The sequence below is a fragment of the Solea solea genome, chromosome 12 (assembly GCF_958295425.1).
Source record: "Solea solea chromosome 12, fSolSol10.1, whole genome shotgun sequence".
In the NCBI taxonomy this organism is placed as follows: Eukaryota; Metazoa; Chordata; class Actinopteri; order Pleuronectiformes; family Soleidae; genus Solea; species Solea solea.
Genome location: NC_081145.1, coordinates 27369513 through 27390688, shown reverse-complemented (window position 1 = coordinate 27390688; position 21176 = coordinate 27369513). Strand labels below are relative to the sequence as shown.

The 21176-nt window shown below is 39.3% G+C and overlaps 1 protein-coding gene across 1 annotated transcript in view; it reads right to left on the bottom strand.

The window, feature by feature from the left end:
• Window positions 1-10896: 10896 nt before the first annotated feature.
• The window catches only part of spon1b (spondin 1b), a 102474-nt gene continuing 92194 nt past the window's right edge, over window positions 10897-21176 (bottom strand). Inside the window, exons 12-16 of the mRNA XM_058645803.1 lie at window positions 16639-16809; window positions 16391-16558; window positions 16129-16287; window positions 14481-14768; window positions 10897-13729 (exon numbers count right to left, since the gene is read on the bottom strand). Of these exons, the coding sequence (XP_058501786.1) occupies window positions 13569-13729; window positions 14481-14768; window positions 16129-16287; window positions 16391-16558; window positions 16639-16809 (947 nt within the window). The 3' untranslated portion in view covers window positions 10897-13568. The remainder of the gene's footprint in view (window positions 13730-14480; window positions 14769-16128; window positions 16288-16390; window positions 16559-16638; window positions 16810-21176) is intronic.

Genomic DNA, 21176 nt, shown 5'->3' with positions numbered 1-21176 from the left:
ATTTGTGTGTGTGATCAGCTGTTATTGTTGTGTTAATGGTGCGTTCACACCTTAGGTGGCGTGGTTTTTTCCTAGCGATCTTCAGGTCATTGATAGAACTGGCAACCCCCTCATCTGGGAATAATGCTAGAGCTAAGTTTACTAAATTGCAATCATAGCTTAAACTAAGTGGCATTTACATATTTTCAGAACAAAACAGGTCGTCCAAATTCCTCACTCGGTATCGGTATACAACCTGTGACATTATGGTAGATGAATTTCTTTGCTGGAGATCAATTTTGGGAGATTTGCGTCACCTAGAGTGAAAAAGTGCGTCACGTTTGGTGTGAACACATCATGACATGATTAGAGATAATTAAAAAATGAGAAGATTGTTGTGCTGAACACTGAACTCTTTCCTGCATTAATTATGAAGTAAAAATAACCTGAACGAAACACAGGAGGATTTTCTTGGTGTAAACCGTAGGTTTTACTGCAGCAGACGACTTTAGCAAAGATCTCCTCAGATGTTAAGGTTTAAACTGACAGTGGTTTTCACCAAGAATGTAAAGCAGTAGACGAATGGAACATACCATGTTTTAATTACTGCATGTTTAATTGTCTAACTTTGTTTTTCGGGGTGTGGTCAAAATACAAGGGAATGAATTAGCAGCAACATTGCTTATTTCAAAGTACGATAATCTGGTTTCCAAATTTTTTTGGCCGTGACAACGTCTGCCAAAGACGTTCTGTTTGATTGATTGGTGGAGTGATTGGACCTGGTTCACGAAGAACCAGGGTACAAATGTGGATTAAGTTGCCGATCCAGGATCAACATTGGAACATTCAGTAAGCCATTTTCTTACATTTTCATCATCTTTTAATGGGAATAACTTGCAGATCTTGATTTTAATAAGTAAATAAGGACCACACCCCTGTGCTTGTTTTAATGAGACAGTGTTTTTTTTGTTATTTTTTTAATTAAGATGAATACCAGTATATTTTATGTCTTTGTATTGGACACACGTCACGACTGATGAGGACAAACTTGTGTGTTTGTAGCTTCTTCGGTGCATGCGTCATTTCTTTTAAATCTCTCTTTTTGTTGTGATACTAATCATTCTCTAAACACGAGATGTATTATGACCATTTAAGGCAGAGTGTGTTAATTGTCCATTCAGATGTTATTAATAAATATTTCTATATATATACAGTATACTGTGTTGCATGGATTGGTTTGTGGGATGAGATGAGATACGTGTGTTAGCTTGCTTTTCAACGACAGGAATGTGTGAAAGGTTAGCAGGTAGTGTCAGTGCTTCACTGATTGACTGTCTTGGACATGCTACCTTTAGCATAGTAGCTGTTATTTTATGCTAGCTAGTGACATCAGCTAACAAACATATCCATCACAGCTCAAGCTAGCAGTTACTATTTGTCACTTTCTAGCAAGTGTTAATGACAAAAAGCCCGTTGACTAATAATTCAGCCTGGCTATTTCTAATAAGCTGTGCCTGGCCCTCCAAATTTCCACTGGTTGGGCCAGAAAACGTCACAGCCCCAGGCTGACGCAGCAAACACTGCAGTCAGTCGACCACCTCCTACAGATTGAGCCAGACCGGACAACAATCATGTCCCACACTGAATCCCCCACCCCAGCCCAGACACAGGAACAAAATGGATAATACACTCCCTAACACCCTGGAAGAAGACAGCCATTTTCCTATTCTACCACCACCCCAGAGACTGTCCCTCTACCTTGGCACCCACAAAACCCTTTCAGAACACATCCAGAACAATCAACCGACAATTCTGGACACTACAGAACCACTAACAACCACCTGAGAGCCCACAGACCCGGTATCCCACATCCAGACCCACCATCCAGTCCAGGACCACAACAGACCAGAGACCAGCCAGATGGACAGGCCCCATCATACCTCCATGCAACCTGGAACACCCGCCAACCCACCGAGCCGTGTCGCATTCCAATTGTCGTAACATCAGTGTGACGTCATGTTACATGTTTAAAAATGAATACCTGATATATATATATATATATATATATATATATATACATACATACACATACATACATACATACATACATACATATATACACACACCATCTGTGCATCCTTAAGATGAGTAAAACAAAGTTACCTTATACCGCTGTTTTGTTAAAGTAAATGAAGGCAATGGAAATGTACAATTATTCATTCCTGACGTGTATTTTCTAAAACATAGTCATAGTCATAGAGTTAACACAGCTTTGTTTTTCCCTCTCTGTCCTGTTTTTTTAAATCCAGTGGAGACAGTTTGTCAGATGAGCTCACAGACGAGTGGTCACGACACGCATCTGTTGCCACGCATGTGTGTTTTTTCTGGGCACATCTGCGTCACACCGAGATGAAAATATCCCAATATCCCAACGTGTCTATTCAATACTCGGACAAAAGAAGTAGGTCATGGTCAGGCTTATGTTTCCGCGGCGGTTGTAAGTGCCACTCCATGCAAGATTCTCACGTTTTTAATGCACATTGATCTGTTGTTGTTGTTGCTACTGTGATATTGATACACTAACCTGCATTCTTGAACATTTGCAGTGGGGAATATTCTGGATTCTCTGTAGAATTGGAAGGATTGTACTCACTGGAACAGTCCCTGTGTGGAGTTCTCTGACATCACATCCTTGAGAATCGGCCTTTGACGTTGATAAGCACCGACAACAGTCAGACGTTCTGAGTAATGACAAAAGCACAGAAAAGGAAGACGAGAATAAGGTCTCACACTGACAAAGCAGACACTAAAGCCTGGAATGCTTCACGAGTCGATGATGAGATCAAGTGCGGCAACAGGTGATGTGTAATTAGTGAAGTGAGAAACCAAATGACAACAGAATGACAACAAAACAGACTTTAAATAGAAACTTGAGTCCAAATGATCATAAACGAAAGCCTTGTTCAGTTAAAGTTCATTTTTTATGAATTCAGATTGGTTTCTGAAGTAGGGAGTGCCACAAAAATGCATTACATCAATTGATTTAACTAATATATTCAAAGTTTATTTGACTGTGATTCAGAACATTAGAGATGTATCTCAGTCTTAATGCTCTTGCTGCTTATGTTGAACTTCATCTCATCTTTTGCGGCACTGACGCTCCCGTTCTAAAATTGAGTTTAAAACAAAAAGAGTGAAGTCAGATGACGTCAGATCAACATAAACATCCTCAAACTTGTCAGACTTGTCACCTCACTCCTGTAAATCTGCTCAAGACCTGCAAAAAACTGCTATTTATATTTTGGTAGCAAAAATGAGGTTAATCTCTCTGTCCATTTCATTTAATGAATCAATCAATGAATACTCTGAAAGTGCTTTATATAAAATCAGAAAACATACATGTAAAAGTGGGAGAAATAAAACCTACTAAATGTTTACGTTTGGCTTTAAAATAGTGGCAGATCAATGATGGTGACGACCAACAACAACAACAACAACAACAACACTGTATTGTTGATTTATGGATTATTGTGGAAGTGCAGACTGAACCAAAGTGTGTTTTTCAGAGGATCGGCCGGAACGAGGATAATGACGGGTGTAAACAGTGACGCCACGGGTCATAAAACCACAACAATTAGCTGAGAGTGTTCGGTGTCAAATGATTTCTGGACATAAAGAAAAAAATCAGCGTCGATGAAAACAATTTAACGACTGAGGTCTGCAATGCAAGCAAAGAGCAGCTGCTAAAAACTCCTCTCAAAAATGTCTCGACCAGACGAGAAGAAAACACTTTCAATCTGCTCCTGTTTCTGACCACATAGATTTAGTGCTTATATAAAAAAAAAAAATAAGAGCGGGATACGGGTATGTGCAGCTTCTTATGTCTATTTTTTGGGGGGGAAAATCTGGCAACCTTTAAATGCTAATGGTCTCTAATGTACAGATTTCTGGGTGTCAGCATTAACTCTCTGAAGAGACAGAGCTTCTTGGCTGCTACGGATGAAATGACATGTGGACACCTGGAGGTGGGACTCTGCAATCAGCTGTTTCTGCACTAGCCATCCTGCCTAGTGCAGCTTTAACAGCCTGGAAAAGCTGTGATAACAAAGACACTTTCGATGTCTCTTCTTTGTCCCCCCACAGAATATTCTAGCCAGTGGAGTCAGTGAAGCATGAAAAACATGAATAGATTAATAAAAATTCTCCCCGGGTTCCTCCACCAGAGGTCCTGGGAGACTGAGCGTTCTGCACAGTATATTAGCTTCTGGACAGAGCTCTCAGATGTTGTTCCTGGAATCAGTATGAAGGTTACAGCTCCTAATGCTCGTATGGGACCACAGTCGTCTTTGTCTTTCCTCCCCACATCTACTCTAGCTCTTCTTCTCAAAACCTTTTGTCTTCCTTCTTCTTGATGATGCTGTCGCCCGGGATTGCCAACACTATCCACACGGCCCTTTTTCTTCCAGGATCTTAGTGTATTATGTATGTATGTATGTATGTATGTATGTATGTATGTATGTATGTATGTATGTATATATATATATATATATATATATATATATATATATATATATGACAAGATTTCCCTTGTTGTCTGGTGGTTAAAACTTTCACTCAGCCTGGAGAACAGGAACACGGCTCTCTAGGCGCGAGAGAGAGCCGAGCCATCAGTGAGACTATTAAGCAGCAGTGATGTTGCGTTGCAGTGATGTTTGGGGATAATATTGTGTCAGAGGTTTTCTTCACGACGGCAGGACATTTCAGTTTTACAGAGAGTACCGAGGCAGCAGGAGAGACTTTAATGGTGCTGGCAGGACTTTGGCTCACAGTCACGTCTGTATCAGTCATTTTCACTGCAAACCACGGATCATTAAAGAATCTGGGCTGTGTGTGTTTTTTTTTTTTAAATAAATGAAAATGACAGAGCATTAGTAAAGACAAAGCACATGTACACAGCAAAGCACCTTCAGGCTGCATACGGTGCCAATCTGTCCAAGTAATTTATCCCTGCAGAGCTCAGAGGCAATTTCCAGAAAGCTGCTGTAAAGCTCCTCTGCAGAGGTGTGTGATGTTTCTCCTTCTGTGGTAACTGCTCAGAGCAACACGCACACGCCTCCTGAGAACATGTAAACATACAAACAATGTTTGCAGACAGACGGCGCTGCTTTGCCACAGGCTGGGATTTTGTTTGACTCTGGGTTCCATCGGGGCGTTTATCTGCGTGGTTGTGTTTTCTCTGGATGCTCCGCCTTCTTCATACAATCCTAACATAAGCAGCTTGGAGTGATGTTGTCGACGGGAGACTCTAAAACCCCCGCTAAGACCTGGTGGTACGATGCGCTCTGAGTGACTGGATTGTCCAGATTTCAGGTCTGTAAGAGTTCACAGTCCATCCTGAATGTGTCCTCATACCCAGTCACCAAAAAAAAACACATGCACAGGTTGTTTGAGGACACGTCGACACACAATCCATCATAGTTTCCATGTGTGCTGCAGACGTCTCAAAACCAGGGGCCTCAAACGCAAAATGACCTGGGGTCCAGGGAACTTCTAGTCTGATCAAATTTTGATCGTGCCTGCTTCTTGCTGCCGATTTGGGCGGATTGAACCTTTAAAACTTGAGTAGTATATTACGTGTTTTAAAGTTGTCCTATGTCAAAAACAGTTGATGACACATTTAACATTTTTGGGTTGTGAGTGTTGAGGAGGCTTTTAGGAGTTCCCACGTTTACATTTGTGACAAACGGGTGTGAATTGACAGAGAACAAAAACGTCACAAAAAAGTACAAAACTTAAACTGTGATTGTTTAAAAACCGTAATTTGTATCAAAACGTTGACTTAGGTGAGTAAAGTCCTAAGTCTTGTGACCTGTTTAAAGTTTCAACCACGTCTCTACTTAAAGGTATGACGACACTGTGAGGCCCCAAATTGGGCTGGGTTGTGATCTTTTTTTCGACGTTTCCCATTTGACCGTTTTTTGCGATTTTTGTCTCCATGGTTACACAAAACGCTTAAAAAGTCCCAGCACGATATTCGCGATCAAACCGCGCGCCAGCCACCATCTCAGTCCACACGAAGCTCGCTGGGAAAGGCTGCAGATCCACGTTTGACTCTTCACCGCCGACGTCACATACAGTTCACAGGTTTGTTCTCTGTGCTCTAAGCAGACGTGTAGGTGTCAGCGCTGCCGCTTCATTTGAATACACTCCCACACACGCTTCGCTCTCAGCTGTTTATCTCGCTCACTCCCAATTTCACACATCGCTAAGGATAGCACAGTCAACGGGGGACAGACTGAAGACATCTAGAGTAGAAGCTCCAACTCAGTGTTTACCCCATAGAGGAAAACTACTCTGAAATGAATATTTTTGATTTTATTTTTAATGTTCTTCAGGCAAATTCTGTCTCAAAATGTAATTTTGCATGAGAAAAAAATTGGATTTTCTGAGGAGATTTTAGTTGCGGTTTGGGACTAAGTTTCAGTTAAGGCTCAGGGTTAAAGGGACAGTACATGTACAGTACACAGATTGTACCTGAGAAATAGATTATTAGATTATATTAGAGTATTTTGGTTCACAGATGGTCCGATGCCACTAGCCGTCAATCACTCCCGTATGTGCTGTACTTTACCGTCTGTTTTCTTCTAAATTTGACCTCATGTTCTGTGGAAGAAGCTCTTCAGTTCACATTAAGAATCAAGTGAGAAGTCGAGGCTAAATTTTCCCGTAGACTTCCATTCAAATAGAGCCGTTATCACAACCAGTGGAGTCGACGTCTTGTGGCAAACTGTGACTTCCGTCCTACTTTCAAGCTTCACTTTTTTTAAACTATATCCATTTCCTAAGTAGAGTCTCTGCGATCCGTCATCCGTGACAAACGGCTGATTCTGAACCAACTGGTGACACGTTTGGTATTAAAATGTAAATATTATTATTTGACAATATTCATTTTAGAGGAAGCTGATCTTCACTTGCTGTCTTAGAGCTGTAACCATGTGTTCTCAGGGCTGTGGGTTACAGTTCATACACACTGACATCCAAAGTTCTATATTTATTCATGTTTTTATCGAAAAACACGTCTATTTTGTGACTTCTGCACAAGTATTGCTACTTTAAATCACGACTAATATAAAATGAATCATAACTGTGACTCAACAAACGCGTAATTATGCGTGCAACTGAAAAAAGGGCAAGATAAACTCATATAAATACAAAACAATATATGCACCGTAACCACGGCGACAGAGCAATTGCCACTGCCAGACTAAATAAAATCTAACCAAATCAAGCTAGATAAAACCTGGATATGGTTAAAAATCTGATTTGAGATGTAGTTTAAAAAAGGCCAAACATGGAAGTCACCTCACACGTCTGAAGTAAGTGATGTCATGTGATGTGTTCTGCTGTGTGTGTGTGTGTGTGTGTGTGTGTGTGATGTCAAAAGATCTCTTTTTTTTGGGACGTTGTTGTAGTTTCCTGATCTTAACTCTAAAGTCAGACTGCACAGCGTCTGCTCCTGGTCTCTGTTTTCTGCCTCCAAGTCTGTTCCTCTCTGTAGGGAAATGCTGCTCCATTCTCACCATCTCATCTCATTGAAATTTCCTCTGTGTGTGTGTGTGTGTGTGTGTGTGTGTGTCGGACTTAAAATCAATTACATTGACCAGGTTATTTCTAATCTAGTTTTATTTATGAAGTTAGAAGTAAAACGGCATTAAAGAAATTTAGAAAAGATTCTAAATCTTCTCACACTTGGTCAAATAAAGAATACCCTTCAAATCATGACGATGCCGCTTCTTCAGATTGTTTACTCGTCAACATGCGCACAGGAGACCCCACAAAGCCATTTGGGTAAATTAAAGTCAATAAAAGTATATTTTCTGATATATAAAGTTAGTTCAGTTGTGATTGTGTCAGATTATATCACACATGAATAAATAAACAAGCAATTGTAACTATGTGTGACTTGTTGCTGTTCCTGCAGGTGTCGCAGTTTCCTGTCCTGTGTTTATTCTTAGACGCAAAATCCAAGAGTCAGGATTTCTTGGTGTCTGTGCTGCTGCTGCTGCTGCTGCTGCTGCTGCTGCTGCTGCAGGAACCAGTTTGGTCTCCTCTGAGAAAAACTGGGGCATCACAACCTCGGTGGTGAGATGATACAGCAGGAGAAGAATAACGTGTAAACAGTCGAGGTGACGTGAGCTTCGTGCAGCCGATTCAACACACACTCACTCTCTCTCTGAGAAGCCACTTTAAAACCACAGCGACGCCCCCTTCTTATCTAGAGTGGATTTATAATCAGCAGTTAATCTGTCAGACTCACGTTAAAATGAGTGGTCTGCGAGTGACGACTCCTGCATGACTTCACCCACTCGTCTTTTTTGTGAGAAAAGTCACTTTTTTCTTAGAACTCTGACAATATCTTTAACTTTTTTCCTCAGAATTCTGAGATTAGTCAGAATTCTTTATTCTGAATTTAATTCAGACTTTTTTCTTGACTCTAATCTCCGAAATAGTCCGAATTCTGAGATTAAATTCTGACTTTAATCTCCGAAAAAGTAAATAATTCTTTATTATTTTCTCAGAAGTCAGAATTCTGACCTTTCTTTACTTTAATCTCAGAAAAAAATCAGAATTCTGAGATTAAAGTAGCAGCATATGCCGCTGTTTTTACTTCATATCGCCAGCAGATGGCGCTGTAATGATGTCCGACATGCATCAGTGTGTTGCGTCATTAGAAAAACACAAAACGTCAGTTTCCATAGAAATTGAAACTATTGAATGAGCAGTTTTTATACTAAACATTACAGAAGAGTGTTGTGGAGCAGCGCGAGTCTCCAGGGTGAAGTTATTGAGAATCAGAATGTCCTCCACTGCCGCGTGTCCTCGCATAAACCTGTCACTCTCAGTGGGGGGAGTGCAGTTTGTGTTTTTAAATGAAATGGAACGTGGCCATTATCATCACAGGGACAGTCACGGAGTCGCTGTGACGCCGCGTTTGAAGCTGAAAGCTTTATCGTTGCTCTCTGAGTAACTGCAGCAAAACATCATTCAATATTGATAAAAAGAAAGAACGACTGCACCTTTATTATTCATGAGCCTCGTTTAGCTGGGACTCTGTCACACCTGGCAAGTCTCAGTGTGTGGAACAGTTCACTTAAACAGGTGCAGTCAGTCCACTTTCACCACGACTGTCCTCGTCTCTGTGCACAAGCACTAGTGGCTGTTATCACAGGGACACTTACAGAGTCTTATCTATTCTATTTTATCAAATCTGATCTGGTTTATTCTAATCTGATTTATCTAATCTAGTCTCATGGAATCATATATGATCTAATCTAATCTAATCTGCTCTGCTCTGCTCTGCTCTGCTCTGCTCTGCTCTATCTAATCTAGTCTAATGGGCTCAAATCTGATCTAATCTAATCTATTTTATTGTAATCTGATCTATTTAATCTGGTTTCATAGAATCAAATTTAATCTGATCTATCTAATCTTGTCTCATGGAATCAAATCTGATCTGATTTGATCTAATCTAATCTAATCTGATTTAATCTAATATAATATTATCTGGTCTCATAGAATCAAATATATTCTGATGTAATCTAGTTTATTCTAATCTGATCTATCTAATCTGGTCTCATGGAATCAAATCTAGCTAATCAAACCTTGTAAAGCAGTTGTTTTGAGTGTAACTGAATCGTTAGAATGAGCTGTTGACAGAATGGTTCAGTCCAGACTCCGTCTGACACTGAACCACTGACACTGAAACACCACTGAATGTTGGAGCTGTCGCTAAATACACCAAAAAAACATTAATGACACAAAATTAATCTGAAAATATCACATTTAAATGGCCGAGTGGAAGTTTGACATGTCTGGATTAAATGCAGTTAAAAATCTGTCACATGACCTCATCACGATCAACGTTGACGCACAGATTAAACGTCGTCTGTCAAACAAACAAACAAAAAAAGCGAAAAGAGAAAATAAAAAAACACTCACCTGAGGTGAAACACTGGAACACTCTGAGGGGAGAGGAGATGAATGAGTGAATACTGCAGCTGATTGGCTGAATGAGCTCAGGTGACAGTAATCATGGCAGGGCCTGTAATCACACTCACAGAGGTGGGACAGGAAGTGACCTGTGCCAAGAGGAGAGCGTGAGTTTCAAAATAAAATTGAAATGACATTTTTTTACTGAAATATTGAGCTGATTTTTTTTATCTGTGTGAGGGCGTGGCCACATAATGAGATTACAAATATGAGATTATGGTGGATACGTTCTTTTTTTTCTTTTCTTTTTACAACAGAAAAGGTTTCCTGAATTTCTCAACAGAAGCTTCTTCTTCTTCTGGGTTTTACAGCATTTGTCATCTGGATTTATTTCCTGCTTAGGTCAAAGGTCAGACTGATCACATTAAAAGTGGATGTAATAAACTTTTTTGTGTGTATTTTTTTGTTCTTTACTGAAAATGTTCATCTTAAACTAAACTAAAGAATTTTATATTATTATAATTTCCCAAGATTAAAGAATATTAGAAATACAACAGTCTTTAATCTCAGTTCACTGAATATTCTCTGAAGTCACATTGAACAGGGAAGTCTTCAGTTGTGTGATTTCACATTCTTTCATCGCCACCTAGTGGAGCAACATTGTCAGTACATCACCAGAATCAGCTGGAACATCAGATATAATCAAATTAATGATTGTTGTTTTCTTCTTCTTTAAGTAAATAATAATAATAATAATAATAATAATAATAATCAAAATAATAATTAAACAAAGGTGGATATTGTTTTCATGCAGATATTTTTCTAGATTAGATTAGATTAGATATCTAATCTAATCTAATCTAATCTGTTCTAATCTGATCTGTTTAATCTAGTCTCATTGGAATCAAATAAAATATGTGACAAATATTCACATTTACATGGTTTTTATTGTAAAGGTGGTTTCTTACAAAATAGTCACATGACACAGAGTCGCAGAAAAATAAAAGTGAAGAAGAGGAAAATAAACAAACATCAACAACTATAATTACAACAGAAATAAACTACAATATAAACTGCCAGGGATTAAAAAATTACAGATTACAGTCAGGATGTAAAGCATAACAATAACAATAATAATCATAATAAAAGGAAAATGCATGTGTTTTCAACAAAGGCCTCGATAACAGTCTAGTTTACGATGAGCTGTCGGCGCCACCTGGTGGTGTGTTCAGGAGCCAGTGGAGGCAGATACAGTCGTTTTGAAACATCTACAGCCGATAAAACGCGATAAAATCACGCTCCGCACACATGCTAACGTAGAATCCTGCGGGAAAACAGCCGTCGCAGGTTTTAAAATGCTACATGAGCTGCAACCACAGAGAAACAGCAGCACAGTAAAAAGACAAGATTAGATTACAGTAGAAAACAGGACTGTTTTTCTTCGTTTAGTTCTTACATACAAGTGTCATTTTATACGTGTTGGTTAGATAGGAGATAAGATACAGTTCATCCACACGACTGCAGAGACATGACTGAGTGAGCGAGTGAGTGAGTGAGTCTTGCAAAGAAAGAACGAGGACTGCACACAGTCATGAAAGAACCCTCGGGGAGTGCAGCAGTTCCCTGGCCTCACTTTTGAATCCGCAAAACCTTTAGACAACTTTCCGCCTTTAATGTGTCCGCCTTTAACCAAATGGCCAACTTGCTGTTGATTTGAGGCCAGTCAACTTTTTTGTTCGCCTTGATCTTTAACATCTTCCCACCAAGTTTCGGGAAATTTGGTGGAACTCAACGTGGGCTGAAGGGCACTTCCTGTTTTGTGGCAAATGCTCAAAATTCACCGAAATGCAGAGAGTTTCTGCGGCCACGCCCTTTTGAATCCACAAAACCTTTCGACAACCTTTTACAACTTTGTCAGTACGACAAATGCGCTTGGACGAGTTTGCTCATTTACGTAGGGTGCAACTCGCCAAAGTGGATACCAAAATTCAAAATGGCTGACTTCCTGTTGAGTTGAGGCCATGGTTATGGTTGACTTTTTTGTTCACCTTGGTCTATAACATCTTCCCACCAAGTTTCAGGAAATTCGGTGGAACAAAATTTTGCCTCCGTTTTCACCTTTCACCAATATGGCATTTTTGCCAGACCTGACCTCCATGCAAAGATTCAAGAGTTTTTATGCACGTTAATACCCTCAAAAATGACCGCAAAGCCATGTATACAATTATAATCTGAAGGATTGAACATTTTGGCTGAAAGTTTGAATTCTAACATGGAAATGTGACATTTTAAAGCCCGACTGATTAAAAACAGATAAAAAATGTATTGATATAATATTATAGAAAGCTGTTTGTGTGTTAATGTTTGCAAATATGAACAATTTCTCTTTTTTTAACAAAAATAACAAAGCAAAATTTAAAACTGAGTCGTTTTTAAGAATTTATGATTATTTTCATAACAGATTAAAAAAGACTTGTTTGGTTCAATAAGTTTTAGAAATTGCTGTAAATATTAGATCATTCTAACGATTCAGTTACACTCAAAACAACTGCTTTACAAGGTTTGATTAGCTAGAGACCAGATTAGATAGATCAGATTAGAATAAATATATTGCTTAATTATTTAGAGCAAAGAAAGCAGAACATTATTCATATTTGAGAAGCTAAAAATATATATTTGTTATTATTATAATAATAACAACAAAGAACAACAACGATGCATTGATTAATAACTGCAGGTGATTAAATTATGTTAGATGTTTTTTATGATCTTTAAAGTACAACATTCTACTTTTATTTGGTTGTTTTTGTGTTTTCTTTCATTTAAATTTAATAAATGATAAAGTTTGTGATTAAACTGTAAAAAATAAAAAGCCTCAGATACATTTATTTTTTTAAATTAGACATATTGATGAAAAATATATATTTGTATGACGCATCAGTCGGGATCTACGTCATGAATTCGACTATGATTATGTACAGAAGAGAATTAGTGCCACAAGTAAAACAATATAACAGCATGAGATTAAAGTCATAATTATGAGATTAAAGTCTGAATTATGACATTAAAGACCAAATTCTGAGAATAAAGTCAGAATTCTTTAGACTTTAATCACAGAATTCATGCTGTTTTTGTTTGTTTTTTACATGTGGCACTAATACTCTTTTGTAGATGTGTGCAGTAACAGATATGGCACGTTTTTATGGCAGCACGTAAGACTTAAATTAAGTAATTTCCTCAGAAAACATGAGCTGATTTTGACGAGAATTCCCAGGAAATTAAAAATATTCCATGTTTCCAGGTTGACGATGAAACTTTTTGCTAATGGAAATTAACAAAAAAGAAAAACTACTGTTGTTTTTTTGCAGGACACAATCACGACTCTCTAAATGTAAAGTTTTCCACTGCGGCCTAAAGTAAATTCAGCCCTGTTCACTAAACGTCTACAATGGCTTCACTAAACAGCGAATTGACCAAACTTTCCAAACCCATCATCATCATCATCATCGTCTTCACCTTCCAACACGATCGAATAAACGCATACTTTCATATTTTAAATGTATTCAAGCCTCCGCTCCTCTGTGGCTCAGTAGTGCCCCCTAGCAGGGATGAACGTTACAGGCACGGATCTCCCTCCGCTCCTTACAGCTGGACGCTGGGCCCTTCGACCGCTTCCTCACCATCATGAAATGCTCTTGGACCCCCCCGCCGCATGGTTTGGAACAGTCCGACCAGCTGCTCCATGGATGCATCCTGCAGCCTGGAATGGAATGTTTCATAAAAAAGTGAAAAAATCTGATTTAATATAATCTAATCTAATCTGGTCTCACATAATAAAATCAAATCTAGTTTATTCTAATCTATTTTGATCTAATCTAGTCTCATGGAATCAGATCTGAGCTAATCTAATCTAATCTCGTTTCATGGAACCAAATAAAATAAAATCTGATCTAATCTAATCTGATCACCTAATCGAGTCTCATGTAATCAAATCTAATGTTGTTTTATTGAATCTAATCTAATCTAATATAATATAATATAATATAATATAATCTAAATTAATCTACTCCGATCCTAGCTAATATAGTCTAAACTAGTGAAATCTAGTCTAGCTAAATCAAACCTGAACAAACTGAGTCAAATCTAATCTGATCCAATCACATGCAATTTAATCTACAAATTTAATCTACTAGTGTAGTCTGGTCTAATCTGATCCATTTTATCTAGTCTCATGGAATTGAATCAAATCTAATCTAATCAAATCTATTCTAATCTGAATAACACACTAACATGGCTGCCAGTGGAGACACAAGGACAAACTGATTGGAGCCAGTCAGGAAAACCTTTACCTGAAACCAATTTTATGCAATTTGTTCAGGTCAGAAATTCTGACTTTATTCTTTAAAAAAGTCAGAATTCTGAATTTTAATCTCCAATGAAATTATGTGGGGTTTTTTTTGTCTAAATTGATTTAAAACTTCTTCTTCTTGAACAATAATAATGTCAAAAACCTTTTTGTTCCTCCAGCGCTGCTTCTTTGCCCTGCTTTCCTCGCCGTCTCCTCATTCCTCCTCCATCTCCTCCCCTTCCTCCGTCTCCTCCCCGTCCTCCTCTCTCCTCCTTGGCTTTCGTCCGGCACTTCCTGATCTTGCACTTCTTCCTCTGGATGGTCTCGGGACACACGCCGCCTCCGAACTGCGGCTCCAGCTTGACCATGCGGGTCCGGATGATGTGTCCCTTACCGCAGGACTTGTTGCACTCGGACCAGTCGGACCAGTCCGAGACCATGCAGTCCACGGCTGCACAGAGAGAGAGAGGAATAATCTGTAATATATGCTAATCTGTAAATATTCTATCCCAATCTTGTCATAAATGTGATTCAAGCAGATACATTTCTGGAAAGTTGTTTTATTGTTTTATATGTTTCCATTTTTTGGTTAATTTGTTGGGATTAGGATTATGAAAATCTGTTTTATCAAACTAATTCATCCACAAGTGGTCCAATCCCCCTATATGCCTCTGAATGTTTTTCAGAGGCATATATTTTATTCAGAGAGTCACTGTGAGTTGTTTTCATAATATTATTGACCGACAAGCTTTGACCACTAGATGGTGCCGTTTACCTTTAAATTGTGCTGGATTAAAAGCCGGTGTCAATCATGAGTTTTGTTTTATTATCGCACGTGAATGTGATGCAGGAACAAACTCATGAAGTCATTAACATCACCTCACAATAAACGTGAACTTCAACCAAAGATAAACACCTCGTGTGTGTGTGAGAGAGTAAAATGTTGCCTTTTGAAGAATTGATAGATAAAGAGACAAAGTACATTAATAACAGAGATAGCAGTGATATGAAAAGCATGCATTAATATAATATGATTTTAAGAAGTACAGTGTGAGATGAAGTTAACCCTTAGTGCCGCAGGTGCACCCAAGGTCATTTGCCGTGGGAATAACACAACTCCTTATATGGACATCCTGGACATATGGACATATTGCTATAAAGTAGCAATAATTGTGCAGGAGTCACAAAGTTAGACCATTTTCTCTTTTATTTTTTGTTGTAATCTCTGTGTTCTAAGGGTTAAATATCTTAAACATCCACTATACATGATAAATTGATTGTAAATAATTTATGTGACGATAAGGACATCACTTTCAATTCCTTGATCCAGTTGTGAGTCTATTATCATTATTATTATTAGTAGTAGTACTAGATGTTGTTATTTATATAAATGACATTGTAGTACTATAAAAATATCATAACTGAACCTAGAACTGAACACAATTGTTGTATTTCTGCTCCTGGTCTCTCTCTTCTGTCTCTACCTCTTTCCCCCATTTTTTCCTTTCACCACAACCTGTCTAGGCAGATATGCTGCACCTGTCCTTTTTTCTGTCTCACCACTGAAGCCGAATGTTTGTCTCGTTGCGTGAACTGTTCGAGTTTCTCTTCTTCTTTTCTCTCGATAATATCGCCAAGGTTTCTGACTTGATAATAATGTATATTTTGATTTCTTTAGATGAGTAACAGTAAAGACTGTGAACATGTAGCTGTTCTAATTGTATTTTACCAGTATTTGTTCATTATTTAGACATCTTTGATGATGAAATTGTAGAAATTGAGGTGAACAGCAGTGATTTTTTTGTACTCACGACACTCGGGCAGCATGCACTTCTCCGTCTGCTCCAGCTCCTCGGTGCACTCCGCCGGATCGGACTTCAACATCCTCTGACGTGTTCGAATGCCGCGACCGCACGTCACACTGCACGCGCTCCAGTCTGACCACGGAGACAGCATGCACGGGATGGTGTCTGCACACACACACACACACACACGTACAGATCTGTCAATGTGTGGACGATTTAATTATCAGTGAACACACACACACACACACACAGCGACTTGTCGACTCACGGCATTCCGGCATCATGCACTTCTCCACCTCCGCCACCTCTGTTTTACACATGGATCCATCGATGGGAGGCATCTTCACCATGCGCTCGCGTCTCCTCATGCCGAGTCCACAGGTGACGCTGCAGGGATCCCACTCGGCCCACTCCGTCACCACACAGCTGCTGGGAGCTGTGGGCGACGTCAGGGGTTCAGTTTACGCGTGAAAAGAGACACAGAATCGCACGTTCGGAGCAGAAACTGGAACTCACAGCATTCATCGTTGACGACACACTTCTCCGTCTCCTCGGTCTGCAGCTGGCAGAGTGATCCGTCCTCTGGATACTGTTTGACGTATCGCTCCCTGGACCTCATGCCCATCCCACAGGACACGCTGCACGCCGACCAGCTGATCCACTCTGACATCATACACGTGGAAGGTTCTGTTCACCAGGAAAAGAGAAAACTTAGACAAAAACTCTTGGTTTTTGTCAGAGGTGAAAAGAGTAACTGAAATATTCTTCTCAAGTAAAAGTATCTTATTTTTAAGATCGTATTTTCATTCAGTTAGTTAAGTTAATTAAAATTAAAATAATAATAATAATTCACGCACCAGAAACTTTGGCAGTGAATAATGAGGACAGGTGAATGATGAGGACAGGTGAATGATGAGCACAGGTGAATGACGAGGACAGGATGAGGACAGGTGAATGATGAGGACAGGTGAATGATGAGGACAGGATGAGGACAGGTGAATGGCGAGGACAGGATGAAGACGGGTGAATGATGAGGACAGGATGAGGACGATCAAATGATGAGGACAGGTGAATGAATGATGAGGACAGGTGAATGATGAGCACAGGTGAATGACGAGGACAGGTGAATAAAGAGGACAGGTGAATGACGAGGACAGGATGAGGACAGGTGAATGATGAGGACAGGATGAGGACAGGTGAATGATGAGGACAGGATGAGGACGGGTGAATGATGAGGACAGGATGAGGACAGGTGAATGAATGATGAGGACAGGTGAATAATGAGGCAGGTGAATAATGAGGACAGGTGAATGATGAGGACAGGTGAGTGATGAGGACAGGATGATGACAGGTGAATGATGAGGACAGGTGAGTGAATGATGAGGACGGGTGAATGAATGATGACAGGTGAATTAATTAAGGTCCCTAAGTGAGTGAGAAAGTTTGAGCATTTGTGACCTTTGACCCATTTTGATTGATACATGAGTTTACATATTTTATTTTGTCAGCACTTTAATTTGTAAAGTTTTGTCTTTAATTAAAAAGGTACATGTTTAGAAGAGTACTTTTACTGGTAAATTTGATCAAAATAAGTGTGGTACTTTTACTTGAGTAGAATATTTCAGTTACTCCTCCCACCTCTGCAAAGAAACAACTTTAACTAGAATGTAAACACTGAGGAAAACTGAACATTTACAAAGTGTTGAAAGACACTTTGTAAATGTGTCACACTGTGAGCTAACAATGCTAAAATACCACCAGAGTCAGTCTGAACTATCATTTTAAACTTCCACTTCCTCTTTGATTAGCAGAGTCTGTGAAGAAGAACCAAACCAAATGAGAACAAACTGTAGAAAAAGAAAAAAAGAAAAGGGTTTAAAGAAATATTGAAGTCATCTTTAAAAAGAAGTGGGAACAGAGCGTTTTCTCAGCGTTGTTCACCGACCGCGGCCAAATAAAGCAGAACTAAGTGAGTCATTAATAAAAGACACCCAGGTAACTCTGGCTGTGGACGAGCGTCCCCCAGAGAACCAAACGCCTCCCCGGGAATATTCATCACCGCTGGCCTCGGATCCACATCCGGCCCCGGTGTGAACTACGTAATTATCAATCTCCCGCCGCGCGCTAACGGAGCGCTAAATGGAAACAAAGGAGAGGTGCTTAGCAGTGGAATGCTACGTGTGTAGCTGTGTGCTAATCAATAACAGCAGCAGTGAACAGTGTGTGTGTGTGTGTGTGTGTGTGTGAGAAGCTTCAGCCTTGAAGCTTCCTCTTCTCTAACGACTGGTTGACGTCCTTGGGAACGAGAAAGGAGAAAAAGAGACACTGACAAACTCAAGCGTGAATTTAGACAAAAGCACAAACAAACAAAAAATAGCCTTAAACTCGGACAGAAACCAGAAAGATTGGAACCATATGATGAACAACAACAACATTTACCATTTAAAGTAAAAAGAAGAAAAGTGTGTGTGTGTGTGTGTGCAGGTATCTGGATCTGAGAAATAGAGGATTTAGCAGTATGATTTGATCGTGTGAAGTGATCCTCCCATGGGCCGGATTGGACCCTATGGCAGACCAGTTCTGACCTGTGGGCCGTATGTTTGACACCCCTGCCTTAGAAAACAGAGAATTTAGGCTGCTTTCTTTCCCATTACTATGTTAAAACATATAAACAGAGGCGGTAAGAAAAGTATTCTTAGAATTCTGACTTTAATCGAAGTATTCTAACTTTTTTCTCAGAATTCTGACTTTAATCAGACTTTAATCTCACAATTCTGACTTTTTCTTTAATCTCACAATTCGGACTTTTCTCTCAGAATTCTGAGAAAAGTCAGTATTTATTAGTATTCATGCTGTTTTATTTATTTTTCTTACATGTGGTCCTAATATTCTTCCATAAAAAAAACACCTGAGCAAAAACTGAATTATTTTATAAATCTGATTGAATTTGTGAAATTTGGAAATACAGTGTCACAATTCAAAGTTCACATGGATCATTTTAATTAACACAAATAAAATAAAAACATATATATGAATATGTTTATATATATATATACATATATATGAATATATGTATATATATATATATACACATACATAAATTTATATGTATATACGTACATACACATGTGTAAAATGTGTGTATTGTGTTATTTATGTTGACAGATAATGAAGCACTTCATGTACATGTACGACAGGTGTGGACAGATTATTAATCCAAACTGATTATTGTTATTGACACTGGTCATGTGCGCTGACCAGAGGTTTTGAGTGCGGACCTCAGAGGATTTGAAGTTACCACAATAAAAACACTTTCCGTCAAAGATAATCCTGGTTTTAAACGTCCCTAAAGTCTACGCAGCTAATCCTATAATAATCTTTTATGCTACGGCACCTTTTCCTCCATCATGAGAAAAAAACCATGGATTTACTGCATTCTGTGACACGTTGTGCTCACGTAAGCCACAACACAAAGCTTCTTCTTCAGCCGTTGTTCCCGTTTCACCTGTTTCTCTGAACACGTGTGATAATCCTTCATAACAATCACCCCCCATCTCTCCTGTAAACAGCTGAACCATTAAATGAGTGCAGAAAGCGACGCCACCACGCTGCGAGATGCAAATGAGCAGCAGCAAACATCAGTTTAAGTCACAGGGAACCACCCACGCTCACTGAGTCTTAGTTAATCCGCTTATTATTCAAGGGGCTCACTAAACCCCCCCCACCCTAAATCTTTGTTAATGGGAAGCGAACGCACCAGATTATAAAACTCTAAGAGGGTGAGGACATGAGGAATTAAACTTGAAAGTCATTTTCATATTTAAAGGTAACATTCACTTCACTGATCGTCAGTGACTTTTAATCCATCCCTTTAAAGGGATTTGGTCGTTTTCTCCTGACCCTCGTCAACTGTTAAAGGTTCAAGTTGAAGTTTTGTTGCATGATGGAGACATTTCCAGTTAAAATGGACCACAAGAGACAGCCTTGGTTGCCAATCGATTGGTGTTTAACGTAGCGTAGACATAAAAAAAAAAATAGAAGTGATTTTAGCCACTTAAGTTAAAGCCTCACCTTCATGAAATCAATGCCAGATTAAGCCTGTGATATCTTTAGAATAATGTTTCTCGATTAAAAACCAGCCTCTAATGTTCGAGAGGAGGGAAGTTCAACCAGTTGAGCTGGAGGATTCGGTGTCAGAGTGAGAGCAAAAGTGCTCACTTTGCAATATTCCAGATTTAATCTCAACGCCACAGCCGAGTCTGATAACGTTAATGAGGCAATTTGCACAACTGTGTGTGATGAGGTTGGCAGAATCTGGGGGATAATGCCTCTAATCTACACACACACACACACACACACACACCGAAAAAAGCTGCCCGCAGCAAAATGTGATGTTAAAATATCAACGTGAGCGATAAACAGACACTGGAAGGACATTCCTTTTCTTTTCTATCAGATAAAAACGCTGGTGTTGACACAACTTTATCACTTTCTCCTGGAGTTCACATAAGTCTCTTCATTTTAGATGCACCTTTATTTAGCAACGCTGCTTTACACTTTACAGTTTTTAACCATTAAACCATTCACTCATCAGCATGTAGACGAAGGGTGGGAATCACAGGGTCCCTACGATACATGGTCCACGACGCCAGTAATATCTCGATACAGCGATTCTGCGATAATCAACATATTGCGAGGCCACGATATCTGTCTAACTGAAGAAGAGCAGGATTTCTCTATTCATTCACAACATAGAGAACAAAGGTCATAAAGTCTATGTATCAAACGTGGATGGAGCATCTCTGATCCCGCCGTAAACACCGTGAGGAGACGTGAAGTATAGACGAGTGTAGACTAACGGAGGCAGGAATCGAACCCTCAACTTTGCATTTAAAAGACTCATCCATCGGTCACTGAAAATGTAGTCACAGATTAACCACCAGGGGGCGACGGTTGGCGTTGGTTGAAATAGTTAAATTCTAGAGTCCAGGCAATGAGTTTCTCACTTCTCACGTCCATGCATGCATTTTAACAAATTTCCATTTTCTAACAGG